At 43.4% G+C, this 20,881-nt stretch overlaps 1 protein-coding gene across 1 annotated transcript in view; it reads right to left on the bottom strand.

The window, feature by feature from the left end:
- Positions 1 to 20,881, bottom strand: part of reck (reversion-inducing-cysteine-rich protein with kazal motifs) — a 62,788-nt gene that overhangs the window by 19,747 nt on the left and 22,160 nt on the right. The window contains exons 8-15 of the mRNA XM_054765026.1: positions 19,711 to 19,908; positions 18,205 to 18,469; positions 16,872 to 17,045; positions 15,030 to 15,242; positions 1,926 to 2,062; positions 1,670 to 1,813; positions 1,412 to 1,600; positions 756 to 878 (exon numbers count right to left, since the gene is read on the bottom strand). Coding sequence (XP_054621001.1) covers positions 756 to 878; positions 1,412 to 1,600; positions 1,670 to 1,813; positions 1,926 to 2,062; positions 15,030 to 15,242; positions 16,872 to 17,045; positions 18,205 to 18,469; positions 19,711 to 19,908 — 1,443 coding nt within the window. The remainder of the gene's footprint in view (positions 1 to 755; positions 879 to 1,411; positions 1,601 to 1,669; positions 1,814 to 1,925; positions 2,063 to 15,029; positions 15,243 to 16,871; positions 17,046 to 18,204; positions 18,470 to 19,710; positions 19,909 to 20,881) is intronic.

Here is a 20,881-nt window from a genome sequence, read left to right as displayed (position 1 = left end):
AATATCACAGCATTCAACTTGAACATAAATGTTATGAGTACACTTTCACAAAAGATGTTTAATACATGCAGGAATACTTCTAGGAATACTTATTGCATGCAGGAATACTTAATAATTAACTTACAATTACTTATAAGATATGAAGACATACAAGATACAATTAGAAAATAATGGAAATGTTGTGAAACAATAAGAGGAAAGGAGGGGGAATGAGGGAAATTGTCACAAGAATTTCCTCCAGTACCCAACAAATGATGTGAGGGGGTGCTGGTGTAAAGATTTTTCTGGTGGGCTTCTTTTATTTTGAAGTGCCTGACTTTACATGCCGCCATCCATCCATTTTCTATGCCACTTATCCTCATTAGGGTCACAGAGGTAGGCTGGAGCCTATCCCAGCTGACTTCGGGCGAGAGGCGGGGTACACCCTGGGCTGGTGGCCAGCCAATGGCAGGGCACATGTAGACAAACACTCACATTCATACCTACGGACAATTTAGAGTCGCCAATTAACCTCAGATTCAGCTGAGGGGAGTGGAAGCTGTGCTGCTTCAGCAGAAGAAGAGTGGGTTTTTGTTTTTTTTCCATGAAGGCTAAAATATGGGAAGCTATTAAAATGTGAGGGCGCCAGGAAGGAATAGCAAAATACAAGAGCTTTCTGGTGAAAAACAGGAGGGTTGACAAGTATGACAGAATATGTTAACGTCAAATAATGAAAGGGCATGGATGCAGGAGGTTATGTATAAAAATATACACACCACTAAAATGTTGACGGTCTTGGTTGGAGCTTTCAATGCTGAGACATTCTCTGTCGGTGCAGATGGTTTCACCCCCAAAGCAGAAGCAGCTGTCACAGTCCAGTCTAAAAGATGTCCCGTGATCTGGACACACACATACACACACACACACACACAGTCAGAGACGGTCAGAAATCACAAAACTCTGACAAAAGACATAACTGGCAGGATCTGCTCCTATAAAAGTGACAATAACAATAATAATTATAACCGCAACAGCGCTTTGGCTTTTCTAAGATGACTTCATGTTTACTAAGTGACGTTCATTAAATTCTTGTGCAGTATTTAGTTGTGTGTGCAGTGTGAGTGACTCAGGAATTCATTTCGATATCATTTAGGTGGAAGATCCCACTTAGAGTAAAAGTCCACTTCCATCTCAGTCTAGGAACGCAACAGGTACATTACCCGTACAGCGCTTTACTTTCCAGTGAGAATAATTAACCGGGTGTTCATTTTCTTTCCCCAGGCAGGCCCACGCACACTAGGCAGGCCCAGCGAAAGTCCAGTTGGCTTGGCTCGCACGAGTGCAGAGATCTAAGTTGTGTGCGCTTTGAAGAGTCGGGCTGACGTGACATGTTCGGTCGTTCATACACAGACCTTCTTTCAGTACAACTTACTCTTCTTCTGTCCACCTACAACGCAGGGCTTACTGATGTCCACGCACGGTATCTCCACACAGTTCTCCAGACGCCCACTGGCACCACAAGTGCAGACCTCATAGCACCCGGCCGGACCAGTGAAAGTTGGCACCTGTATACGAGCATCCTGCTGCACCAAAAAATCGGAGGCCTCTCCTAATTTGCAGCCTGGAAATGCAGAAAAAGTCATAGATGGCTTCGTGCAGGATTTGATCATGATGAACTTATGAATGCTACCTGGCACGCAGAGAAAGGCTTGACAGTTGAAGTCATCCAGGCAGCCCTTCCTGTTGACCTGGCACACGTGGCTACTTGGGCAAGGGTTGGGGTTGCATGGATGGGTGACTTCTTCAACAATGCTGTTCCCAAGTGAACTGGGGGCTGAAGGGAGAGGACAAAAAGTGTGAGAAAGTGATGTCACTCCTAATTAGATGGACGGGCATCATGAGTCATACAGTACTTCAACCTGACAGGTTTGTGTTGGATGACTCACTGAGGTATCTGTGCAGGGGGATGCAGCGTTCAGGGTCATCAATGGGTGACAGCAGCTCACATATCCTCTCAGGTGTTTGTCCCTCATGGAAACGTTTTCTGTCCCCACACTGGCTCAGGATTTCCACGCAATCTGACCTGAAGCCACCAACAAATACGTACAGCATACGGTTAGCGATACGCTGACCGCGCACAACGTAAACTCACGCCGGTGTTGGGAGTTCCTGCACGTAACACTCACGTAAGACATTACTCATACTGTGAAAGATGTCATGGGCATGACCTCATTTTTCTTCGTCTTTTCAATCACTGAGCCAACGACATGTCAATCATGCATTTGCTGTGTGCATGTTGGGATTATTACTTTATATTACACATACAGTATTGGTTGGCGTTCTTACTGATAGCCCATTTTGTTTAGCACTTTTTAAATTATTATTAACCTTTATTTAACCAGATAAAAACCCGTTGAGATCAGGATCTCTTTTACAAGGGTGACCTGGCCAAGAGGTCAGCAGCACACGTCACACATGATAAATTGTACAAACCTCGGAGGTGACATTAAACAATGTACAAACCTGTCTTAGCGGCCACCTTTATAGAACGGCCACCTGCCTATGGCAGCCGCTGAAAAATCCCCCGCAGCAAATTTACATGTTATAGACCCTGTGTATAGCAGTCACCTGTCCAACGTGGCCAGCGGCCACCCATTTTGTCTCCCTTGGTCAATATCTGACCGCATATAGCGGCCAAATTACCGACTCAAGTAGAAGCTTCATGCACAAAAAAGTTTTGTTTTTCCAATCAATGAAGATGTCGTGTGTAGACTTTAATTACTGAGTCCTAGCTCAGTCACAATCATTCACAAGATCCACACAAACTGTCAGTTGTTCCACATAAAAAAGCCGTCTTCTTTTGAGCTTGCTATTTCCTGGTCAAACATGTAACTTTAAGAGCATTTGCACCAAAACATTACCGCAAAGTAGGCTGGGAACAGGACGTGCTCCCAGCCACGCTACAATACAATACAATACAATACTGCCTGCACGCTAAAATCATGCTAACATATGTTTTTCAAAAGCAGCGGGAGCAAAACTGAGTTCGGTTGTACTTAATTGAAGTATTTTAGAATGTACTCACGTTATTTTTCATCAATCCTCATCCACAAATCCATCAAAGTCCTCATCTTCTGTATTCGACACAAAAAAAAGCCGTCTTCTTTTCCGTTCGCTATTAGTCTGTTAACTTGTCAGTGTTATTCAGCTCCGAAGCAAAGAAGGAAACTTCTCCTGTTGCTTCTGCCAACTTTATTTATTGAACGCGGCCACCAGACAGCAGCTCAGAACACACACACATCTCTCAGCATCGTCTCTCCTTCCTGCTTGCCCACAAGGCAAAGGTTAAACAAGCCCCACTACATAGCTGTCCAGCCAATGCCTGTAAGAAATGACACCGTGTATTTCCTGGTGTGCACTGGTCAATACTGTAATGCCGCTTGTTGTGGGGAAGGAGAGACTCACGTCGCCGATGCACTTTAATGGCTTTATTAACAGCGGAGAACACTGCAGGACTTTACATCCACGCCAACATAAACACACTTCCCAACTCTCTCCAAACTCACAGCTAGCACTGAGCCTAGCTCTCCTGCTCGGGACGCCCACCGTCATGAACTAAAGCTGTAATGACACTCTGCCGCATAAAAAGTAAAATATTAAAAACAAGCATAAGACATTAATTTGTTCTGTGGGTGGTGGATAATAACGACCCTAGTAGTTCTGTACAACTTTTATCCGCAGTCCCACAGTGCCCTCTACTGGTCAACATTATTATTTCCCCCCCCCCCTTTTTCTTTTTCCTCTACTGGTCAACATTCAAACTGGACGCCAACCTGTCTATAGAGGCCACCTGTCTATACCGGCCACTTTTGAAGTCTCCCTCTAGTGGCCGCTATAGACAAGTTTGACTGTATATGAATACACATACTTTGTGAGGTGCAGGTGTTTTGTATTCCACTTCATTACCAATAGCGATATCAGCCGATACGGGTACCAGCAGCAGCTCTTCCCTGATACTCATGTGCTGTAATGAACACATTAGACTCCTTTTTCTGGATGCATTTCACAAATACACACCGTTTGACTGACACACAGAGATAAACACAAAGACTGAGGTGGAGAGGGTGAAAACCTTCAAGTTCCTTGGCACACACATCAGCGAGGACCTCACCTGGTCTCACAACACCCAACAAATCATCAAGAAGTCCCAAAGGAGACTGTACTTCCTGAGAAGACTGAGGGAATTTGGCATGTCCACCACAATCCTTAGTTGCTTCTACAGATGCACTATGGAAAGTGTCCTTACCGCCTCCATCACTGTTTGGTACGGTAACTGTACAACACGTGATAGGAAGGCACTCCAGCGGGTGATCAAGACCTCACAGAACATTGTTGGGGCAGCCCTCCCCTCACTGCAAGACATTTATAAAACTAGAGTCCTACGAAGAACACACAACCTCATCAAGGACAGCACACATCCACAACACTCATTATTCACACTCCTACCGTCAGGCAGACGCTACAGGAGTTTGAAGTCCAGGACCACAAGGCTGGCAAACAGCTTTTACCCACAGGCCATCAGGCTTCTCAACGAAGCACTCACACACGCCGCACGCAACACACGCACACACTCATAGCACTTTATTTATTTATTTGTATTATTTATCTGTATTAATGTCTCTTCTGTTGTTGTTGCTTAATTTATTGGTATTTATGTTTCTTATGTTCTTATTCATTTTCTTGTGTTTTCTTTCTTTTCTTGGGAGAATGAACAGAATAAAAATTTCATTGCATAGTATAACTGCCTGTTTTACTATGCATATGACAATAAAACTCTTGAATCTTTGTGCTAAATAAGAAAGACGCCTTCTTCCCTCTTCACTAGTTTTCACGTCCTTTCCTTTTTTGTGCTCTTAGCTTTTTGTGCTCTTGCTTTCCTGTTTCCTGTTTGGTGTAATGTGCTGCTGCTTTGCGGCTAGAAAATTCGCACAACGGTAGCAGTTGCTCACTAGCAGTTATTACAGCTACTATTAGGGTGCAGCCGCAGAGACGCACACACATAGAAAAAAACTAAGTACAGTTGTGCAGCTGCGTTGCTCACCCAATCCCTTAGAGTTACACAACCTTGTAGATTGGGAACACCCAAATAAAAAGCGAGAGCTCAGAGAACGTATTCAGAGCGGTGTGGGACGGTAACTCTGGTACGTTCCTCCGTTCTCCTCGCGAGTAAAAAGAGATGCTTGTTGTCTTGTCTCTTCTGTCATTTTGCTGTGTTTTACAAGTGTCACAAGAGTTTGAACCTGACATTTACTGTCTATATCATGCATGTCTATATCACACGTCTACTGTCTATATCATGCATGTCTATATCACGCATGTCTACTGTCTATATCATGCATGTCTATATCATGCATGTCTATATCACGCATGTCTATATTACGTATGTCTACTGTCTATATCACGTATGTCTATATCAGGTATGTATACTGTCTATATCATGTATGTCTACTGTCTATATCATGCATGTCTATATCAAGCATGGCTATATCACACGTCTGTCTATATCATGCATGTCTATATCACAAATGTCTACTGTCTATATCATGCATGTCTATATCACACATGTCTACTGTCTATATCATGCATGTCTATATCACGCATGTCTACTGTCTATATCATGCATGTCTATATCATGCATGTTTATATTACATATGTCTACTGTCTATATCACGTATGTCTATATCAGGTATGTATACTGTCTATATTATGTATGTCTACTGTCTATATCATGCTTGTCTATATCAACCATGGCTATATCACACGTCTGTCTATATCATGCATGTCTATATCACAAATGTCTACTGTCTATATCATGCATGTCTATATCACGCATGTCTGTCTATTTCATGCATGTCTATATCACGCATGTCTACTGTCTATATCATGCATGTCTATATCATGCACTTTGTGATGTAACTCTAGAACAGTCTTGCAGTCCTAGTCAGCCGGACAAGGTCAGTCATGAGTATATTAATGCATACCTAAACTATAACAATTGGAGGAGATTAAGGCGTGAAGCAATCATTTGGATTGCTTAACTTGTGTGATTGGTTTGAAGTGCACTAAAATTGTTATTTGTTGTATGTAACTAAAATTCTAAAATCCAATTGGCATATACAGTACTTCAAGTGTGTGTGTGTGTGTGTGTGTGTGTGTGTGGCTGACTGTCTCACCTCTTCTGTAAAGCGTTCAGCGTTTTTTTTTGTGTGTTTTTTCACTGTCTTGAGTGAGTGAGTGTGTGAACTAAGGTCAGCTGAGGACAAACTGTGCTTTGTAACCCTCAGAAGAAAATAACTATAAGATTAATCATCTTAGTCGCAAGACAGTAACGTTAGCCAGTGTAAATAACTGAAAATTGCCAAACACGCAAGTGAGAAGTGCGGTTAAAAACGTATTGTCAGAAATGTTCACAGATTCATCCTTTGAATGATCTCTTCTGGAACAACAAAAAGGTCAACCTTACACATAGTTGAAGTGAAAGCAGTTTGTGTGTCATCTTTGTGTCTGTTGCTGGAGGTGCTGCATTTGGCTGTTATTGAGTGTAGTGCATCTTGCCTAGTTGTGTTATTTGTGCCAATGTTAATTTGTTGTGGGTTGCACTGGAGTGAAGCTATCTTGGGTGTGGTCCCAGAGAAATTCAAAGTGCGTCATAACGTTGTCTGCTCTGTAGTGGGGGTTATGAACTAGTTGAAAGGACAGAATTGCAGTGGTTGAATTGAGAAGAAAATTGTGTGCAATTTGCTGTGTGATAAGTCTTTTGAGACTTTGTTTTGTATTACTTTGAACTTAGTGAATCTTGTCAAGCTGTGTGGTTCTGCCAGTGACCGGATGTGAAGTGAATAACTGAAGGAGGTGTTGAGCGAGGGGACACAAGGGGAGTGGCTACAGCCCTCCCTCTGAGTGTTGGAAGAACAAGTCAGCCAGTGGAAGAGTTTTTATTTTTGTGTTATGAGACTGGAGAGTTTCTGCAAGCTGTGGTTCTGAACTGTACAGCATTTATGGAAAGTGTCATGTTGGTGTTTAAGTTTAAAACATTTTAATGTGGTGTGCTAGTGTATAAAGACTTAATTTTGAAAGTGAATAAAGACAATACTCATCAAATAACATTGTGATAAAATTGCAGTCTGAGTTTAAGATACTTTTGCAAAAATAACTTATTTTTGTGACAGAACAAACAATAACATTTATTTTAATTTCTGTCTTGAAAGTTGAAATACTCAAAATGGCTATTCCTTCGACAACGATTTTAGGGTTAAAATACCCAAAAAGGAAGGACTGACATCGAGAAGGTCTCTAAAAAGTGGACAAAACGCACTAAAAGCTTAAATCCAAGTTGGCCTGAAGGTGGAACATTTGATGTGAGTTTGTGTGATGACATGGAAGTCCGAATAAAGGACTATAAACCCAAAGACAAAAGTAACAAAAGACAACAGAAAAGAGAAAAGGAATTGGAAATTATACAGTTGTTCAGAAAGGAAGGTGAAATGTTCCGAAAAACAATGAAAAAGAATCGTGAACTGTTTAAAGCTACAGGCAACGATGGATTTAAAATAAACAGAAATATGGACAAAAACATGCAGGATAATAGTCAGTTCGCTGCAGTGGCTCCGTCTGGCCTTTATCCTTTTATTACGGGAACTGTCGAAGTTGCAGGAGATGTTGATTTTGATGACAACAAACAAGATCCTATTTCACCAGTTGGAAGGCTGAAAAATCCACCACAATACTGCAGCACAGACAGGAAGGGTGCAAAACCAAAAAAGTCACAAGTACTGGATTGTTATGCTGAAAAAGATCAAGCGCTTAAAGAGATGACAAGAAAGGATGGACACTCATATTGGCTGAACCTGGAGCACTCGGACTTAGAAAGACAAAAGGAAAGGACTATAATTCAAGAACTTGATGAGATAGATGATGTTAATGAAAAATATGTACAAAATAAGGCTACAGAAGAAAAACAGGAAGAGAGGAAAAAAGGAGCAGTAGAAAGAGTAAGTAGTGCTATACCAGTAAAAAGAAGAGTAAGCTATCCAGAGGGAGTCCAAGAGGCAGAAGAAAGAGAAGTCTTAGGGGGAAGTCTTACCTTTGCTGCAAATGGCAAGGAAAACAGAAAGTATGATCTCAGATACAGGCCTGGCATACACCCTCCAGAGAGGTATACCGATCCGGCTAATCAATTGCCAATATTAATAAAAGGAACACAGGGACAGTATATTCCTTGGCAAACACTTGATCTTGAGGGGTTGATCGTCAGGCTGCCTGGTATCCATGAGGGGGCTAGCAAATGGATAAGGGCGTTTGAAGAAGAAACAGTGGGTAAAATACTGGCGCTTGGAGATAAAGGCTGTGTGGGCACGAGTGTTGGGGATACCAACAATGGAAAATGTGCTATATCTAAGTGGCCATCGATGGATGCAAAATCCTGAAGCGGATGGTATTGAGTTCAATCCTTATCACAGAGACTTGTGGGGGACACTGCGAAGGGAGTATCCGATCAAGATTGATCCCAAGGCCCTGAAGGGACAGCCACTTACGGAAACAGAGAACCCTGCCGAGTATATCAGCCGCCAGCTCAAACGGTGGAAGCAAGAGACTGAGGAAGAAGTTGGAAATAGCCCACTGATGACCACACTATTCAGAACAGCAGTGGTTGAAGCCATGCCAACTCCAGTAAAAAGTAGACTGGAGAATGTTGTGGGACTGACGTCAAAGTCACACAGGGAGTTCTGTGAGCATGTGATACATGCTATTGAAAAATACAGACGAGATGAACAACGGCTGAAAGAGCAAGACCAAGAAGTTCAAAGAAAGGTTGCCCAGTTGCAACTTGCGGAACTGTCAAGCAAGAACAAAAAGAAAGCTCAAGCCTTAGTCGGGGATGCAAAGCCAAGTGTGGAGGCACCCGTAATGCCATCTCCAGCTCCACCTCCAGCTCCAGTGCCAACAACAGTACCACCAGTTCAAGCGCCACCTGTCATCAATGTATATGCTCAACCAAGAACAAATCAAGCGTCGCAAAGGGGAAGGCAATATCAGATGGGCCGAAAAGATGGATCAAGAAGGAGGTCGCAACAACAAGCTACCCCTCCGCAAGTACTTCCCAAAGTCTGTTGGGGATGTGGACAGCAAGGACACAATCGACAGAACTGTCCAACCAATCCATGGCCGGCGCCTAATTGGGTCAAAGGAGGCTATGGAGATCAACAACCTCAACAACCATTGAGCCACGGTCCAAATTCAGAACAGCCATATTCGGGTCCAGTCAACCCGTGGGGAGGTCCAAATTATGGTTATTAGGGGTGCCCAGAGAATCCTGCAGGGGAAGGTCAGCTGCCAATAGTAACATCTATAACTAAAAAAGAACCAGTAGTTCAAGTTCAAATCGACGGAAAACAAATACCAATGTTGGTCGATACTGGAGCAACCTACACTTGTGTAGGTCCAAGTTACGCCTCAAACCTCCCCATGTCTCACAAATTTGTCAAAACAGTAGGATTCTCGGGAAAGCTTCAAACAATACCTATGACGGCTCCAGTTCAGCTAACAATGGAGGGCGAAACGACATTGCCAGTTCTGTTATCTGAGCAGACACCAGTAAATTTACTAGGAAGAGATGCTCTATGCAAGCTGAATGTAAACATTTCTTGTACGCCTGAGGGAGTGAAAGTAGATAGAGTGAAGGAAAATTTCCAAATGAATGTTCAGACAGCACGTGCAAAAGTATACTGGTTAGGAGATATATCAGAACCAGTGCTCCAGGCTTTCCAAAAGTGGGAAAAGTACATCTGTGCTCAAATTCCAAAAGCGTCAAAACCACGGTCTGAATACCATTGCACAGTCTATTTTGATCCATCATGTAGCAAAATCTTTGAAGAAAAGTGGGAAACACAAACTGAAGGCCTGACGGTGTCATTGACAACAAAGTATATCATAATTGGGCAAGACGGTGCAGCATTTAACGTTGAGTCAAATCCTTTCCTTGCACAATGGTACAACGTGCCCAATTCGGCACCACACATAACCTTGTTGGTTAACGAAAATTTCGCGTCAAAGGATTTGGGGCCAATGATGAAAAATGCGTCCAAAATAACTTGGAAAGCGACTGAAAATCCACTAATTTTTGTGTCGCCAGATGAGACGAAGATAAAAATTTTGTGTGGTACCCATATGGTTTCAAAACCAAAAGAAGTGATCATTACTTCATTTGACGTACCACAGATGCCGCAAATCCGTGAAGGTGAGAGTGACTTAAAACAAGAAATGCTCGAACACGTCCCAGAAAATCTATGGTCAAAACATGAAACAGATGTAGGGTTAGTGAAGTCAGCAAACCCTGTTAGAGTGGAGCTTAAACCAAACATGAAACTTCCAAGACGCGCACAGTACCCTCTGAAATTAGAGGCAGAGAAAGGTATAAGCCAAACTATTGAAGGGCTTCTGAAAGCGGGAGTATTAATTGAGACACACAGTTTTTGTAATACGCCAATACTACCTGTGAAGAAAGCAGACAAATCCAAGTACCGGCTGGTACATGATTTGCGAGCAGTGAATGAGATTGTCCAGGATAGTCCAGTGGAAGTACCAAATCCGCATACTCTCTTGACAAATGTTCCACCTGAAGCTAAGTTTTTCACAGTAATAGACTTGTGCTCAGCATATTTTAGTGTTCCGTTACACGAAGACTCTCAACATTTGTTTGTGTTCACATATCGAGGAAAACAATATTGCTATACTCGAATGCCACAGGGGTTCAAACATAGTCCACATGTGTTTAATCAGGTGTTAAGAGAGGACCTTGAAGGGTTGCAACTCAATAGCACCCTGTTACAGTACGGTGACAATCTGCTAATATGCGCACCGACACTCGAGGACTGCCACAGAGACTCAATTAAGTTACTTCAGAAGTTGGCTGAGGGGGGGGCATAAGACCTCCCGGGCAAAGTTACAATATTGCCAGCCCCAGGTCGAGTATCTGGGAAGAGTTATATCACACGGAACAATCTCAGTGGCACCCTCTCAGTTGGAGGGAGTGAGCAAAGTGCCACTCCCTCTTACAGTGGGACAGATGATGACTTTTCTAGGCATGACTGGTTTCAGCTCAAACTGGATAGTGGACTATGCTGTCAAAACTGCACCATTGCGAGAAATAATGAAGGAGGGTGAGACTCAGACATTGAGGTCACCGCTGAAATGGACCAATGAGTCCAGAATTGCGTTTGAAACAATCAAACAGGAAATGCAAACAGCTCCGGCGTTGGCAACACCAGACTATGGCAAACCGTTCTTTTTGTACGTGTCAAATAGACATAACATGTACGCATCTGCAGTGTTGATGCAAGAAACCTGTAGTGGTCGAAGGAAACAACCCCTTGCATACTACAGCACGAAGCTGGACAATGTGGTCCAGGGTTGGCCACCATGTTATCAAGGGTTGGCTGCCGTTCATTATGCGTATGAGAAGGCATCAACAATCACAATGGGACATCCATTGACAATATACACGCATCATAAAATTTCTGAGCTGATCCACCAAAATAAGTTTGTGATAACGCAGGCTCGATGTTTGCAGTACTTGCCACTGCTGACGTATCCAGATGTCACCATTAAAAGGTGTGCAACGGTAAATCCTGCAGACACAATGCCATTCAGTTTTGAAGGTGAGCCTCATGAGTGTGTGCCAGAGGCAATGAAGTACACGAAGTTAAGGCCAGATTTGGAGTCTACACCTTTGTTAAATGCAGAAGTGACATACTTTGTGGATGGATCGTGTTACAGAGATCACCTTGGCAGCCATGCAGGGTTTGCGGTTATCAAACAGGAAGGAAGTGATTTTGTGACAATAAAGGCTGAGAGTTGTGTACAACCATGCTCTGCACAATTAGCTGAGTTGAAGGCTTTGACTGAAGCGTGCAGAATGGCCAAAGGAAAGACAGCAAATGTGTATACGGATTCGGCGTATGCACATGGAGTGTGTCATTTGTTTGGGGCAGTGTGGAAGCAACGTGGTTATAAAAAAAGTGATGGCTCACCAATACACCACCAAAAACAGATAGTTGATCTTATTTCGGCGATGATGCAACCGACAAGGCTTGCTGTTATCAAGTGTCAGGCACACAGGAAAGGAAATGAAGATGTTGTGCATGGAAACAATGCAGCAGATGAAGCAGCAAAATTGGCTTCTAAAAGCCAGGTGACTGTTTTGGCTCCATTGGTGTCAATAGAACCAGTCGCTACGCCAGATGACATTGTGTTGATGCAACAAAATGCAGGGCTAAGTGAGCACAGTTTGTGGCAGCAGAGAGGAGCTTCAAAAGATGAAAAAGGTCTGTGGAGATGACATGAAGGACTGCTTGTTGCGCCAGTCTCATTACTTACAGTGCTAATATCAGATGTGCACAGTCCAGATCACTGTGCAAAGGGGGAAGTTGTAAGGAAAAAACAGCAAGGATATTGGTCACCATATTTGCAGTCAATGATAGATGAAGTCTTGGGACAATGTGAAGTTTGTGCACAGAACAATGTCAGAAAAGGCATAACTACACCCATTGGACCAGTTCCAGAAGGACCATTCAAACATCTTGTGCTAGACTATGTAGACATGATTAAATCGGTGCATGGAAAGAGGTACATGTTAGTAGTTATTGACCGATTTAGTCGTTGGGTTGAAGCGATGCCGTCTAAAGATCAGAGTTCAGAAACTGTTGTTAAATTCCTGTTAAGAGAAGTAATTCCACGGTTTGGAATACCATCAGAAATAAGTTCGGACAACGGTCCGGCGTTCGTGCAAAAAGTAGCCAAAGGAATCCTACAACAGTTGCGAATAAGACAAAGGTTGGGGTGTGTCTATCATCCTCAGTCCCAGGGAATGGTAGAGAGAGTAAATGGGACACTTAAAGCCAAACTCAATAAAATTTGTGCTAGCACAAAGTTAAATTGGGTGGATGCACTACCACTTGCACTAATGAATTATCGCATGCAGACTAACAGAATGACACATCTAACACCGCATGAAATGCTTACGGGTTGACCCATGCCAGCACCACATTTGAGAGGGCCTTATAAAGGGCCCCCACTTGAGCAGTTGCAAAACGAACTGAAAGATTATATAAAACAGTTAACTGCCATACATAGAGCTATCTATGTGCAGGAGAAAAGCAGGGCACCTGAGTCCACGGAGGTGTCAGACGGCCTGGTGGTGCCAGGCGATCAGGTGTACATCAAGGTGTACAGGCGAAAGTGGCACGAGCCAAGATGAGAGGGACCCTATAAGGTGGTGCGAGCAACACCGACGGCTGTCCAAGTGGAAGGGAGCACGACGTGGTACCATTTAAACCACTGCACCAAGCTATACCAACCAAGGGGACCCTCCAGCTGAGACGAGCCATCCATGAGGACCACGCCAGCCGAGATGAGTCATTCCTGAGGGCTATAATCGAGGGAGCCAGATCGTGCGTTAGGACATCCATCCAGGAGGCAGGCTATGAGGAAGGGGTGAGATGAGCGCCCTCCTCCAACATGTGACGTGCCAAGTCACCACCTCGTTTCGGCAAAAGAAGCCCCTCATCACAAAGGGTCCCTCCAGATGACATCGTGCTGATCATGCATTCTTACAGAGGCACAATAATCCTCTGGGCGGTGATGATGTGAGCAGAAACATTGCTCCCGACCTTGCCACACACCGAATCACTGCCCATAACACGTTCCCCACTTCCCCGTGCCCATTCTTCAGGACAAGCATGCATCAAAATCCCCATGAACTTAATCTTTGAACTTCTTTCGGAAAATGAAGACGGTGAAATGACGGGTCTAAGAGACATTATTATTTGTTTTGGGGGTTTGGGACCCCCAAAAGGGGGGAATATATTGTAAAATGATTCTTGTCCTGTGAACTCCAGAGTACCTTTTGTTCTGTGAAAGGCAGTTGAACTCAGGCCTACGTGACTGAGGGGGAGGTCATCGTGACCGAAGTTATACAAGATGTGTTCCAGATGTTATGTGATTTCAAAATGTCCTGCCAACAGGTCCAAGGAAGGACGAGGTTTTGGTAATCCACGTCATTGTTATCGTTCACTGGGTCTATTTAAGGGTGAACGGAATAAACGGGGTGTCCCTTTTCCCTCAACTGCATACAAGTTGTGTTGTGCCTCTTATTATTCCACAACATTATATTACATATGTCTACTGTCTATATCACATATGTCTACTGTCTATATCACGTATGTCTATATCAGGTATGTCTACTGTCTATATCATGCATGTCTATATCACGCATGGCTATATCACGCATGTCTATATCACGCATGTCTATATCACGCATGTCTACTGTCTATATCACGCATGTCTATATCACGCATGTCTACTGTCTATATCATGCATGTCTATATCACGCATGTCTTTCTATATCATGCATGTCTATATCATGCATGTCTGTATCACACGTCTATATCACACGTCTACTGTCTATATCATGCATGTCTATATCACGCATGTCTACTGTCTATATCATGCATGTCTATATCATGCACGTCTATATCACACGTCTATATCACACATCTACTGTCTATATCATGCATGTCTATATCACGCATGTCTATATCACGTATGTCTACTGTCTAGATCATGCATGTCTATATCATGCATGTCTATATTACGTCTACTGTCTATATCACGTATGTCTATATCACGTATGTCTACTGTCTATATCACGTATGTCTATATCACGTATGTCTACTGTCTATATCATGCATGTCTATATCATGCATATCTATATCACGTATGTCTACTGTCTATATCATGCATGTCTATATTATGCATATCTGCATGACGTATGTCTATATCACGTATGTCTACTGTCTGTCTATATCATGGCGGGCTGAGGCCCACCTTTCTCCCAGCATTGTGGAGTGCTTGATTATGGATCAGAACACTCAGCTCAGTCAAAGCAAGAAGAGTTTCGGAATGGCCCAGCACATCATCATCATCATCCTTACTTGCATATGACGCTCCCTCTGGACTTGCTGTGGCAGGGTTTGATCTGCAGAGAGCAAGCGACCGCCTTCCATGTGTCCGGCAGACACTTCCTGATGTCCAACACAGGAATGTTCATAAAAGGCATCTTGATTGTTCCGTTGGACCACAGTTTGATGTCATTCATCGCCCCCTGGTCGGACTGCACGTTGCAGCTGCGAAACAGTTCTGTGGGCCTGCGGACGGAGATGACAGGCACCGTCCGTTGGTGAGTCAGGAAGCTACCGGATTTTCCCAACTACAAGTGGCACTTATTTCATAGTTTGGCTGGACCTGCTACATCTAGTCAGGTGCCACTTACGGTACATATCATTCAACATCATGTTTTAAATGAGTTAACTTTAGCGTGGACAGCCACCAGAGGGCGCTCTAGTCTTGTGACAACAACAGGGATGTGGAATGAGATCGGGAGTTTGGCGAACTTCCTAACCTTCTTATGTTCATGTAGCCTATTCAGCCTCCCAGGTATGTTGATGCTATTGTGTAGCAGCATAAGTGTTAATGTGTTAGCTTAACATAGCGGACACCTATTCGGCCTGCTGTGTGTGCTATTATGTAGTTGAACAGCTGTCCACATAAATAAATGTCACTTACACTGCAGTGCAACTTAATTTGTTTTTCTTTTCGTCCCTCTTCATATTCTGGAGCGACTTGTAGTCGGGAAAGTACAGTATTTGTCACCCAAAGCAAGTAGCTTCTATTTGACAAGTTATCACACACTGAAGCCAGTGTGCCACAGGACTGCAATCTACTTGTGGCAGTGATGGGTTGCGGGGGGAATGATGTAATGGTCTAATGTGCATAATTGGCAGGGATTTATTTGCAAAAGTGAGTAAAAACATGAAAAGTAAAACAAATACATTTGGAACGACAAATTAACTTTCTTCTGTTCGTCTTTTTTTCTTAAATATCGCTATTTGGATCGGGGGGGGCGAGCAGGATGTGCTGCTCGTTGAGTAGAGCAATACATCCTTCACAGTCAAGCTGCTGAATAACTTATTCTCATCCAGCATGGAGAGCCTCCTGACCTTCTGCTTCTCCTGACCCCTCCCCCCCCCAGAGACTTTGGCAGGTCACAGCAGAAAGCCAGTGGAAGGACCAGATGTCAAAGACATTTTCATTGTTCCTGTAACAGTGAGAATAAAGTTCTATTCTACTGTATTCTAGATTTGGTGCTACTTGCTAAATATCGCAACAAGGTCGCTAAATGGACAACAAAAACCCTAACCTGAACCCTCTTGCTTTGTCGTCTTCTCTGGCAGACCAGATAATGTGTTTATGAGCAAGAGCAAACAGGTAGCATCTTTTTTTCTTTCCAAATAAACAAAAGTATGGGAAACACTGCTTTGTCTGCTTGCACGCGTCATGTGGATCCTAAAGCGTCATCATACGTCAGTGATTACATGTCATTTTCTTTGACATCAACTCAAGCATTGCTTCTCAATTCTTTTCTGTCATGTCCCCCAGGAGCAGACATTTTTTCACACCCCCCTGATTTGAAATACTATTGATGTGTACAAAGCACTGCATGAGTTGCTGGCACCAGCATGCTTAAAGCATGAATAAAGACTAACAGGCTTGACAACCTCAAAGACATTTTATGAGTATAGTCCCCCCCAGCCTCAAACACCCCCCCCCCCATTTGAAAAGCACGGAACTAAAGCCTTATCATGAGGTAGGTGCTCTATGCTGAGCTAGGAAGATAGTTGAAAGCATGAACATACTGTAAATGCTGAGTATGAACAGTAAAGGCATGAGCATCATATGCTCCACTACATGACAGATGAGTGAAGATTGAAGTAAACCTGTTGTTGAAGTTGGTGCAGTAAGTGAGATCCTTGCAGCCCAGCTGGCAGGGTTCTCTGACATCAGCCAGGCAGGTGACCAGCTCGGCTTCCCTTGGGTTGTACTCGCACAGCTGATCAAAGTCTTGCCATGTCTGGCTGCCCCAGTTGGTGCTAATCTCCTGACACATGTCCCTGTCAGAGCAAACACAGCTCACAGCTTCAGGTCACAAAAACATACAATGCACTTCACATCCTGTGGAAAATGATCATGTATGCATTCATTTGGACACCATCTTGCCTGAGAAACAGAGCATTGTAGAATCTCGTTATTAAAACACATCTAATATCATCACCTAAACTCCAAACACTTAGACTGGTTTTTGATATACAGTAGATATTCAGCTCTGTTCCACGCCTACCAGTGAATGGTAAAAATAGCCAGTAACTGATAAGCACATAAAAATAACGCCCACAATGGCTGACTGAGGAGGAGGAAATGGACATCTGTGGTATATTTCTGTGTTTGTCATGTTATTAGACAAATATTGTGTGCTGCTTCAGATGATGATGTAGTCTAGGTTGTGTACGTTCACATTTGGCTGAGCGCTAACTTTATAAGCACAGGCGTAGCGCCCATCACCGGTGGAAATGAGTAACTCAGGCGTATTGGTGACCATGTATCAGAAGATAAGCGGACATACTGTATTATTATCCAGAGAGAATTGGTATCACGGCAGTCGTACAGCGGTTGCGGCTGTCTTACTCAACGCCTGTCTGGGGCATCGCTAACGGTTCAAAACCTGGTTTGAATCCCTGTTATGGCACATTTTTACTTATTATTGTTTTGGTTTTTCATTCTGGCTCTCACAGTGTATGGTAAAAACATTTTTGGCTGGTCCATTGAAGGCCCAGGTACAAATGCACTGCATCCCCTGTGTTTGATACACTGCAGACAAAATTAAGGGAATACTTAACAAGTTTGGTATTGTTTTGTGTCCTCACCACAGGTGGTCCTCCACCTGGCTGAGCCATTTGTCACACCATATGTTGGTAGTCTGCTGCGTAACAATGGCTGACAAATGCATTGACTGACTGGCATCTAGCGCAACCATGCTGCCCTATGGCTGATGCCATGTGTCGTCATCTCAGCAGCATGCCAGGATGGTATAGGGAGTGCATACAGGCATATTTCCAATAGAAGTCTATGATTCTGTGTCATCCTCCAGGCTTTACAATGCTTGGACACATAGTGCTGTGGTTTCTACCATTCACTGTACAGTATATGTACACTATATACAGTATGATCACACACTATATACAGTATGGTCATACAGTATGCATGCTGTTGTACCTGCAAAGTGATGTGTTGGCCTTGGAGCAGCAGTGTAGTTTGGCACAGTCCATTTTGGTGGGATGGGGGACTTCTTTCTCAGTTGGGAATGGGGGATGGGCACTGCCCAGAAAGCACTGCCACATGGGGTCTTGCGGGAGAGGCTGGGAGCCACACTCATCAATCAAAGCCTCCATGATCTCATGCTCTGTGCTTAACGTGCGAAGGATTCGCCGGCAAGCCACCTGACAGTGGGTGGCCTCTGCTCGGTCACAGCAGTAGAGACCTGCAGGTTTGTGGAACAAGAAAATACTTGACATCATTCATGCTGATCTGGTGGGACCCCTTTTAGTGGCTTGCAGGTTTTCCTGGGCAAAAAAAGCTTTTAATAGAGTTGGAAAGAACGCTCTGTACACTGCAAAAACTAATAAGCTGAAAGCCTCATTTTTTTCTCCGTGTTCTCCAGGGACTCTTCACACATTCCAAAAAAATATTCCTTTCATGTTGGGCTTATTGGAGACTCTACAAATAGTCCACAGGTGTGAGTGGCTGTTTTGTTTTTGGAAAAACCTCCCTTGAACTGGTTTTATTTTTTATATGATCTCCTTTTCACATATCCACACTTAAAACAAGCATCACATTAAACCTACTGGCAATTTTAATTTCTTTTCAATAAATAAACAATACTCCTAAATTTTAAATATGAAATAACATTTAGCTTAAATGTAGCTTGATCTTACCTCGTCCTAAGGCCACGTGACGTCAATCTAGCGACGTGAGAGGAACAACTTGTTTCAAGTCAAAGAAAAGTCAGACTGCCATTAAGATGTTCAAAGTGTTTGCCAGGAAGCATTTTATGCGTATTAAATATCAGCTGCATATTAATCATCTATTCCATTATCGTATTTGGAGGTGTTGGAATTCTCCACAAGCTCTAAGCTAAGCTAGCAAGTACACACCAACCCGTTTTACGCGAGCAAACCAGAAAACCTACACAGACGCTGTTTGACTTTGTGGATAAAAACGTATTGTTCCTGAAATGTTCATTGGACATGTTGTGTGCTGGCACTGTGTACTGTAGGGTGACCAGATTTTAATTACCAAAAAGGACACTCAGCCCAGAAATGAAAAAGTCCAATACTACTGGAAGTTTACTCAAAGATGCTCTATCATTGCAATCCATTTCCAGTATGCCTCCTCTGTATGCACAGACACTGGTTATGCTACAAAATACTATCTCTACCCAAAGACACTCATTTAGATTTAGGCTTCTCAACATGTTTTATTATGCATAAAATAATACCGCTTTCATAAGTTTCAATGCCACAAAAATATCTTCAAACCTCTGGAATGAAATCATGATAGAAATGTCCATTCCGTATTCCCATATCCTTACCTTCTCATATGTGAAGATGAGGGGGAATTAGGATGTAACACAACCAGACTACGAGAGGAACCTACCTTCTATGCGTGTGAAGATGGGGTGGAAATAGGATGTAACACAACCAGACTACGGTAGGAACTTACTGTCTATGGGGCTGCGTATCGGGTAGGACTTGGTGAAATTGCTGACGCAGCTGAGCAGCTGAGGGCTGTGGCTCTGACAGTACTCAGTGACGGCGCTGATCTGAGACACAGTGGGGGTGGAGTCCGTCCTGAAGATGGCCTGACAGTACTCCCTACAGGTGGTGTGACGCCCTGCATAGCTGCAGCAGGTGGAGCCCACTAGAGGACCAAACACAAACATCATTTAGACCAGGGGGTCTGAGAGATCAGACCAGAACTAGAATGATTTATTTGATTTTGAATATTTATCTCAGAGATTAATAAAGTATATCCACAGTATGTCATCTACAAACGTGTCTCCCATCAGGGGCGGATCTAGCTTTTTTTGAAAAGGGGGGGTGTGGCCGAGGCCGTAGGCCCAGGTACAGGAAATGGAACCGGGGGGGGGGGGTCTGGCCCTCCCCCCGAAAAATTGTTAAAATTAGACCTCATTTCCTGCTATCTGGTGATATCTGAGGCCAATTATATGTCCGTAATTTCAAGAGTTTGTTGTTATTTTCATGTCTTATCTTATTTTTTTTCTCATAGCCAATCAGAACAACATAATGTGTTTTAAGGTTCATCCGTAAACAGAAGTCTGAGATCGTAAATATTTTGTGGGACATCATAGTAGCGTAATGAGGGGTAATCTCTGGGTTGTCAATGTCAAAGTGTGCCAGCCGCCAGCCAGCTTGACCAGCTATTCAGATAAAAAGGCCGTCTATTTCCCACTGGGAAGCAATCCCTAGCAGAGTGTTTAATTACTTTCATCTCATAAACCCTCCAGCCCAATGCCCAAACTGATATCAAGGATACATGCTGACCCTATTCTGCATGCCGCCAGCTTACCACCTACCACTAAACAGTGCAGCATGTACTAAGCCATACACATGCACAGCCAGCCTAGAACAGTGTAGCATCCTCCTGGCCCAAAAAGCAGACCACAAAATATTCCCTGGGGCTCCCCTCCCCTAGAGTCCCTCCATATAGACAGTTGGGACATGACAAGTCGAAAAAATACGGTCACGTGACTCGTGGAGCCATCTTGGGGCCAAATTCACGTTTGCGTTTGCCTTTTCTATACAGTATTCTTGGCCGTATTCTTGTTTGTTCCCCAAAAATGCTGAGTTGTTGTGCATTTGGATGCACAAAT

Source organism: Dunckerocampus dactyliophorus, chromosome 21 (genome assembly GCF_027744805.1).
Source record: "Dunckerocampus dactyliophorus isolate RoL2022-P2 chromosome 21, RoL_Ddac_1.1, whole genome shotgun sequence".
Classification (NCBI taxonomy): domain Eukaryota; kingdom Metazoa; phylum Chordata; class Actinopteri; order Syngnathiformes; family Syngnathidae; genus Dunckerocampus; species Dunckerocampus dactyliophorus.
The sequence above is the reverse complement of the archived record's forward strand: the minus strand, read 5'-3'. Positions and strand labels throughout refer to the sequence as shown.